The sequence below is a fragment of the Pelophylax lessonae genome (assembly GCF_965119305.1).
Source record: "Pelophylax lessonae genome assembly, chromosome: 2".
Taxonomy (NCBI): Eukaryota; Metazoa; Chordata; class Amphibia; order Anura; family Ranidae; genus Pelophylax; species Pelophylax lessonae.
In genome coordinates this window covers 370840603-370849137 of record NC_138769.1, presented here as the reverse complement: position 1 = coordinate 370849137, position 8535 = coordinate 370840603, and the positions used below count along the sequence as shown (strand labels likewise).

Below are 8535 nucleotides of genomic sequence, written 5' to 3'. Positions count from 1 at the left end.
TGGCCACAGGCGGATGTTCGGGGTCAGAGGTCGGTAAATATTGGTGATGTCACGGAGCCAACATGGCGGAAGGGTAAGAGTGATGTAGTAGGATGAGAGAGGCTGGAGACGGTGATTTGTAGTACCCGGGGCGCCTGTGTTCTCCTGCAATGGAGGTGTACTGAGCCCCTTCACCATCTATGGAGCACTGTAACCTGTGCGCCCGATGTCTGCCCTGTCCGGCTGTTCCATATTTAGCACTGAGACACTTGTTTATTCCTGTCTCCCTCCTCCCTGTATGAAATACACACGCCTAGACAGGTCCCCGGCAGCCTGAGCTCCTTACACATCTATTAGATTGCTGGAGAGCTCCGAGTATGTTCTTCTTAGAACCAGCCAGGGGTTTCATAGGTTAAAGCCAAAGATTTAACCCAGGCACGAAGGTCTCACATTAGCTTTAACACCTTCATGTTTTTTTAAAAGTCATTTTTAATATTTGTACATTTTCAGTTCAAATAATATCTGGCGATCCAGCCATGAAGATGCTTGTTTGGGCACTTGCTCTCATAGGTGACAACGATCGGTCCCAAAAGGGCGTCTGCATTGTTACCTTGTCACATGGGCTTCTAAATGAGAAAATCAACCCACATTATACATCAGGGGTCTCCAGACTTTCTAAACAAAAGGCCAGTTTACTGTGCATTAGACTGGGGGAGGGGGCCGGACTGAGGGCAGTGGGAATAGAAAATTTCCTGGTGTCAATGAAAGTAAACAATGCCCCATTGTTGGTGTCAGTGGGAGGAATGGTGCCCCATCACTGGTGTCAGTGGAAGGAATGGTGCCCCATCACTGGTGTCAGTGGAAGGAATGGTGCCCCATCACTGGTGTCAGTGGAAGGAATGGTGCCCCATCACTGGTGTCAGTGGAAGGAATGGTGCCCCTTCATTGGTGTCAGTAGAAGCAATGACGCCCCATCACTGGTGTCAGTGGGAGGAATGGTGCCACATCACTGGTGTCAGTGGAAGGAATGGTGCCCCTTCATTGGTGTCAGTAGAAGCAATGACGCCCCATCACTGGTGTCAGTGAAAGGAATGGTGCCACATCACTGGTGTCAGTAGGAGGAATGGTACCCCATCATTGGTGTCAGTAGGAGGAATGGTACCCCATCATTGGTGTCAGTAGAAGCAATGACGCCCCATCACTGGTGTCAGTGGAAGGAATAGCGCCCCCATCACTGGTGTCAATGGAAGGAAAAGCGCCCCATTGCTGGTGTCAGTGGAAGGAATAGACCCCCATTGCTGGTGTCAGTGGAAGGAATAGACCCCCATTGCTGGTGTCAGTGGAAGGAATAGACCCCCATTGCTGGTGTCAGTGGAAGGAATAGTGCCAGATCAGCAGAAAGGGCAAAATAACCGCTCCAGTGATAAGGTAATCCCAACCATCAAAAATAAGGTGCAGCAAGGATCCGCAGTCCAGGCAACTATAAAGTATAGAGAGAAATAGCCACACTCCAACTTGAAGGTGAAAAATATAAAATCTGTTTTATTCGTATCCAAAAGATAAAATCAATTTAAAGTGTATCCATAATATAGTCAGAGACAAGAGATGAACACATAGTAGTTGACGCGTTTCACGGATAAGCGTCCGCTTAGTCGTAACGGTTACGACTAAGCGGACGTTTATCTGTGAAACGCGTCAACTACTATGTGTTCATCTCTTGTCTCTGACTATATTATGGATACACTTTGAATTGATTTTATCTTTTGGATATGAATAAAACAGATTTTATATTTTTCACCTTCAAGTTGGAGTGTGGCTATTTCTCTCTATACATTATGGAAGGAATAGTGCCCCATTGCTGGTGTCAGTGGAAGGAATAGACCCCCATTACTGGTGTCAGTGGAAGGAATAGTGCCCCATTGCTGGTGTCAGTGGAAGGAATAGACACCCATTACTGGTGTCAGTGGAAGGAATAGACCCCCATTGCTGGTGTCAGTGGAAGGAATAGACACCCATTACTGGTGTCAGTGGAAGGAATAGACCCCCATTACTGGTGTCAGTGGAAGGAATAGACACCCATTGCTGGTGTCAGTGGAAGGAATAGACCCCCATTACTGGTGTCAGTGGAAGGAATAGACCCCCATTACTGGTGTCAGTGGAAGGAATAGACCCCCATTACTGGTGTCAGTGGAAGGAATAGACACCCATTGCTGGTGTCAGTGGAAGGAATAGACCCCCATTGCTGGTGTCAGTGGAAGGAATAGACCCCCATTGCTGGTGTCAGTGGAAGGAATAGACCCCCATTGCTGGTGTCAGTGGAAGGAATAGACCCCCATTACTGGTGTCAGTGGAAGGAATAGACCCCCATTACTGGTGTCAGTGGAAGGAATAGACACCCATTGCTGGTGTCAGTGGAAGGAATAGACCCCCATTACTGGTGTCAGTGGAAGGAATAGACCCCCATTACTGGTGTCAGTGGAAGGAATAGACCCCCATTACTGGTGTCAGTGGAAGGAATAGACCCCCATTACTGGTGTCAGTGGAAGGAATAGACCCCCATTACTGGTGTCAGTGGAAGGAATAGACACCCATTGCTGGTGTCAGTGGAAGGAATAGACACCCATTGCTGGTGTCAGTGGAAGGAATAGACCCCCATTGCTGGTGTCAGTGGAAGGAATAGACCCCCATTGCTGGTGTCAGTGGAAGGAATAGACACCCATTGCTGGTGTCAGTGGAAGGAACAGTGCTCCATTGCAGATTTCATTGGAAGTAATAGTGTCCCATCATTGGGAGGAATTGTGCCCCATTTCTAGTGTCTTTGGGAGGAATTGTACCCCTCCATTGGTGTCAGTGGGAGGACATATGCCCAGTTGTCGGTGTAAATTGGAGAACACATGCCCAATTGTTGGTGTCAGTGAATGGAGTAGTGGCCCCTAGGGCCAGAAGAGCAAGCAAAGGGCCACATCTGGCTCCCACTGTTATATAGGCATGGTCTACTGTGGTCACCATTTATAAACCTGCCCAGAGAAATGCTATGTAGCCATCACAACATACATGTAGACAGGAAGTGCTGCAAGAGATCAGCAGTGTCGAAGTAAAAAACATTGCTAAACTGAGGGGCCTGTTTATAGTGGAGAGTGGATCCACCGGACACCATAGTGTTATCATACAGCATGGCCCGCATTTTACATGCTATTCCTAAAATGCAGGCAACCACATCCCAAGGACTTAACTTTGCTTAAAGGATGTGTTTCCCTATCTTACCTAACCTGCCTCTCTACAGATACATAGATCCAGCGACCGCAGCCTCTGGTGATTGTTTATATCCAGTGATGCAAGTCCCATTCTCCTGACTGCGCCTGCGCATTACAGCAACATAAACTTCTGTGGGGTTGTCTCCTGCGGAGAGTGAGATTTGAAGCGCTGGATGTTAAGTCACCACAGGCCATGCCTGTCAGATCGAGGTAAGTATGTATTTGTGGAGGAGGGAGGGTGGGTTAGTTTAGGTCAGGACAGAGGGACAAAATTTTGTCTTAAAGTGCACTTATCCTTTAACACTGTGCGGTAGAGGCCAGTCACGATTGTCTCTCTCCTCGCCTCTTCAACATTCTAAAATAGGAGCGAGTTGTTCTCATGTAGAATGTAGAACTCTTTGTTCTGAATTGTAAATGGTGATATCAGAAAGTCTTTGACTGGCAGAACAGTGAAGGTAAGCATCTTCACCTGTCGCAGGTTGTGGTGGAAGCCTGCTAGAGCAATAAAAGTATCATAGCCTATTCTCTACCTCGAGACCTAAAGTGTTACTAAACCCACAACATTAAAATCAGTCTGTATATGCAGTAAAGCATGCTTGCTATACTCACTGTGGAAGCTTATCCACTGGGGTTAATCCTCTGCATTGTGTAAAAAGGCGGTTTGATCCTGTCTTCTTAGACCCTCCCCTTCTTCCACTGTACCCAAACCCACTTCTGATAGAACAGAGCCTTGGAGGCACTCTGCACATGCTCAGTTTGGTGTGTATTGCTAGAGTTTTTTTCTTTCTTGGGAGGGTGCATGTGATCAGCACAGTCCAGACAGAGGTTCAGGGGTCATGCAGCCTCATAGGACAGTCGGAGGAGAATGAAAAATCCTCCTACAAGCTTTAACCAGTGCTCGGCCGGACACTGATAGAAGTCACAAGACTGCTATATACTGCTGATGAGAAAAGGTATTTAGCAGTTTATAGGTATTACAATAATAAATGCGTTTCCATGTTCTGTGTACTGTGGGAGACCAGATATAGTGAATACAAGGTCCTGGGTTTAGTAACACTTTAAGCAGCTGTCTACACCTGCCAAATATGACTTTCTTTGCCCATGTACAGTAACCTAAAACTGTAAATGATGTTTGTTTCCACTGATAGTAAATGAGTCATGTTTCAACTGCACTGGCTTTCAGTTACAGTATGCTTCTTCCATTGTGGTATAAAACCTTAAACACTGATAATCGAAATGGCCACTCTTTTTTATGTTATTTTCCATTGTAACAATAGTAATCAGCCATTTTCTCAACCTCCGTTATCTGCCTTCTCTATTGTAATCACTTGGACTTTATTAAAGGAACACTTTGTTGAGGAAGTATGGAGACCACCAATGCTGAACCTCTGAAAATACTAGTTACCTGTTATTAGTTATTTTTAGCATCACCATTTTTATGTGCGATATCATTCACAGGTTGATACAACAGCTTCTTTTTTGTTGCACCTACCTGGCCTTAATGCTGATCTAATAACTCTGGTGTTTTGATTCGCTAACCTGAAATTTGCATGTCCATCAGGATTTTGGATTTTTTTCTCACTTCATTTGTTTATTCTAGGCTAGGGTAAGATACTCAGAAAATGTTGAATTTAGATGACCTGCATTACAGACAACCAGAACAGAATGAGGGTAGCAATGGCTGTCCCCACATTTTGCTCAACACATTGTTCCTTTGCTCCTGCTTAGTGGAGTAAGTTGCTATGCACATGCTTGCACATCAATTTAGCCTTGCAGTACAGTGCCCTAGGGGGCTACAAAACATAGGATGCTCTAGTATGCAAATAGCAGTTCAGATACTGTGACCAAGAGCTGGGCACTGCCTGGTTTGTGAGGTCTTCCTTCATAGAGATGGGCTAGTAGTGAAACGATAGATGGCAGGCCCTAGGTCTCCAACATGAGAAGTGCTTGCTGTTTGCATATCTGTGTCATGGAGTTTGAGGCATCTGGGGTGCTCTGGAAGATAGTTGACTGACTTGAAGGCATCTGGAATAGCTTAGTTCTCTTAGCACAGCCTTCCTGATGGAACCAAAGGTCGCAGCAAGTATTGGGAGGTCACACCTGGTATATTTATAGGGAAATCTCCTGGGGTAATTGTCACACAGCTGCTTATTACCTCCGTGCACTCTCAGCGGACTTGCACCACTGTACCCAGCAAGGGTCCCTATATACGCGTCAGCAGTCTTTGTCTCATTGATGGCAGAGTGGAAGGTGTTCAGAGGGTGAAGGGTCCCAAATACATTCCAAAGGTAGGGAGGAATGTGGATACTGCTCCCTATGCAGTGTGTCCTCGGGGAATTATTATTTTTTCCCTTTTTGCTTTGACTCCTTTCCCCTATCTGGTATTTCCACTACTATTTGGGCACCTTCTTCTAGTTCCTTTGAAAAAAAGGGAGGAATTCAAATCTGCTAAAAGCTTTCCAGAATATTTGCCCGTGTGGCCTACCTTGGTCAAAACTGGAAGCATTCCCCCTCTCCTCCCCTCTCCTTATTAATCGGAGGCAGAACCAGTAGGAACTGGTAGAAGGGGATGCAGAAGAATCCTTATCTAAGGAGTCTACTGAAGAACCCTAGCCTAATGCCTCGTACACACGCATTGATTATTGGCCGGGAATTTTCGGCCAACGTCCGATCGGCCAATTTTCGGCTTGTTAGTATGATGCTTTCGACAACCGACTCTGACTTTTCGGCCGAATAAAATCTGGTGTGCAGGCTATAAAATTTTTGTTGGCCGTCACCACAACGGCTGATTTTCCGTCAGTCAGTACAGATTTCGGCAGACAAAAATCTGATGAGCAAGACTGGGCATGCTCAGAGAAGAAAAAACACACGGAAAGTAAACCAGCACATGACATCACTTCTGAAGTAGATTTTTGTTGGCCGAGAAAATTCGTATGAAGTCTAGGCACATTCCAACCAACAAAACACCACAAAATTCGGCCGATCGGTCGGCCGATAATCGTTGCGTGTGTACGAGGCATAAGTCATGGTTTATTTCAGACCCAAAAGGTCTTTAAGTTTTCTTGCAGAAGTTGGAATAGGATTACACACAGTATCCTCAATCCTTCCTTGTACATCCTCATTAACCACTTTCTGTCCAAAGGACGTAGCCGTATGTCCTTGGAAGGGAAGGGTGATATCTCAGTCATGGCATTTTTTTTAGAGTCAGCGTTTCCCTTAAATGTAAAAGTAGTTCTAGCGGCTATAGAGCCGAACAGGACGACAAAGTAGTTGAATTCCTCAATGTCATTAAACCCTAGCACAAGACATTCTCCGTACTGGTGGTTTTCCTCGCGGATGCTGGAGATGGGGAAATCATTCCACCCTTTATCCTGGAGGGTGCTGATGACAGACGCCAGCCTGATGGGAACTTTTTTGGTCCAGGAAACGTGGTGACTTCAAGAAAGCTCATTGCCCATCAACATCTTGGAGTTGAGGGTGATTCACCTTGCCCTACTGCATTGGTCAGGCCTTCCTATAAGTGTTCAGTTGGACAATGCTATGGCAGTGGTGTATAAATGATAAAAGAGGCACCAAATGTTGGGCTGCTCAGGAGGAAGTTGATCTCATACCTGCCTATGGTCCACCTTTGAAGAGAGGAAAATTGGCAAGCAGATTTTCTCAGTGATTATCAACTGTCTCTAAGGGATTGGGCTCTTCACCCAGAGGTGTTCAAGGCATTTTGGTGACAGTGGGGCACCACAGATGTGAATCTTTTGACATCCAGGTTCTGTGCGGACTGGACAGGCTCATCTACAGGACCAGGAATCAAGTGTTTGCAGCAGATGCTCTGTAGACATTGTGGTGGCAGTTCTTTCTAATTTATGCCTTCCTACCATTACAACTTGTCCGTTTTGCAACATTCGAGTAGAAAAAAATTCTGGTGGTTCTGATGGCCTGACCCAGGGTAACTTGATACTCCAGCATTTTAAACATGTTGGTGGGTGACCCTTGGATCCTTTGGATTTACCTGACCTTCTTTTGTAATGTCCAATCTTCCATACGTTACGGCAGTGGAAGCCATGGTCTTGAGAGACAGATGATTCTCTAATTTAGCCTTTCTTACCCTACTAAAGGCTTGGAATACGACTTCAAGGAAGATTTACCATAGAACTTAGAAATCCTATTGTGCTTTGTCTGAGGCTAGGGGATTTCATCCTCACAAGTATGTCATAGGTCATATCCTGTCTTTTTTCCAACTTGAAGTTGATCTGGGACTGAACTTGAGTTTGAGTACAATCAATGGGATTTGACCTTAGCAGTCCTTTTTTAGAGACAGGCTGCTTCACATTCCTTGGCATGTGCCTTTGTGTAAGGCATCTTGTGTGGTGTTCCACTGGTCTGGACTCCGCGGGACCTCAACTTGGTACTTCTGACTGGGAAGGCTATCTTTCTGGTTTCCATTACTTTAGCTTGCAGGGTTTTGGAATTGGCTACCCTTTCCTGTAAAGAACCCTTTCTGGTGCTCCACTGTGATAAGGTGGTTTCTTTATTCCATCTCAGCCAGGACATTCTGTTGCCATCTCTCTGTCACAAGCTGCAGATGTGAGGAAACAAGGCTCTTCACACTTTGGATGTGGTTTGTGCTATAAGGTGTTCGCTAGAGTCAACTGCCGCTATTTGTCAGTCTAATTCCCTCTTTGTGCTTCCTAAAGGCCCAATAAAGGATCACACAGCTTCCAAGGCAACCATTTCTCAATGGATCTATCAGTTTATTTCTCAGGCTTATGATCTAAAGGGCACAATTCCATCATTTTCAGTGACCGCTCATTCCAATAGGAGTTCTGGAGCTCCCTGGGCTATTTGAATTCAGGCTTTGGTAGTTGAAAGTGATTGTAAAGCTTGGCTTTTTTTAAATTAAATGAAACATGTTATACTTACCTGCTCTGTGCAATGGTTTTGCACAGAGCAGCCCTGATCCTCTTCTTCTGGGGTCATCCATCGGAGCTCTGAGTTCCACTCTCCGCTGAGTGCCCCCAAAGCATAGCAAGCAACTTGCTCCATAAGACACATAGAATGAGGCCCTTCCCCGAACCAACTCTTTGTTACTGGCTCTGATTGACAGTAGGGGAGACTCTGTATGTGAGCCAATGAGGACCAAAAGAGCCTCGGCTCTCGTGCACATTGCTGGATCGAGATTGGGCTCTGTTTTGTAATTAGGGGGGCTGCAGAGGAAAGCAGCATGCAGAAGGCAAGATAAAAAAAAAACCTTCTGCCTTTACAGCCACTATAGATTTTTAAAGCTGCTACTTGGTCTCCAGTT

General features: G+C 45.6%; 1 protein-coding gene across 2 annotated transcripts in view; it reads left to right on the top strand.

Moving 5' to 3' along the window:
- BSDC1 (BSD domain containing 1) overlaps positions 1-8535 on the top strand; it is a 29904-nt gene continuing 21369 nt past the window's right edge. The window contains exon 1 of one of the 2 annotated variants that reach the window (XM_082248446.1): positions 1-73. In XM_082248446.1, coding sequence (XP_082104572.1) covers positions 63-73 — 11 coding nt within the window. In that variant the 5' untranslated portion in view covers positions 1-62. The remainder of the gene's footprint in view (positions 74-8535) is intronic. The other variant, XM_082248447.1, reaches the window with a different exon arrangement.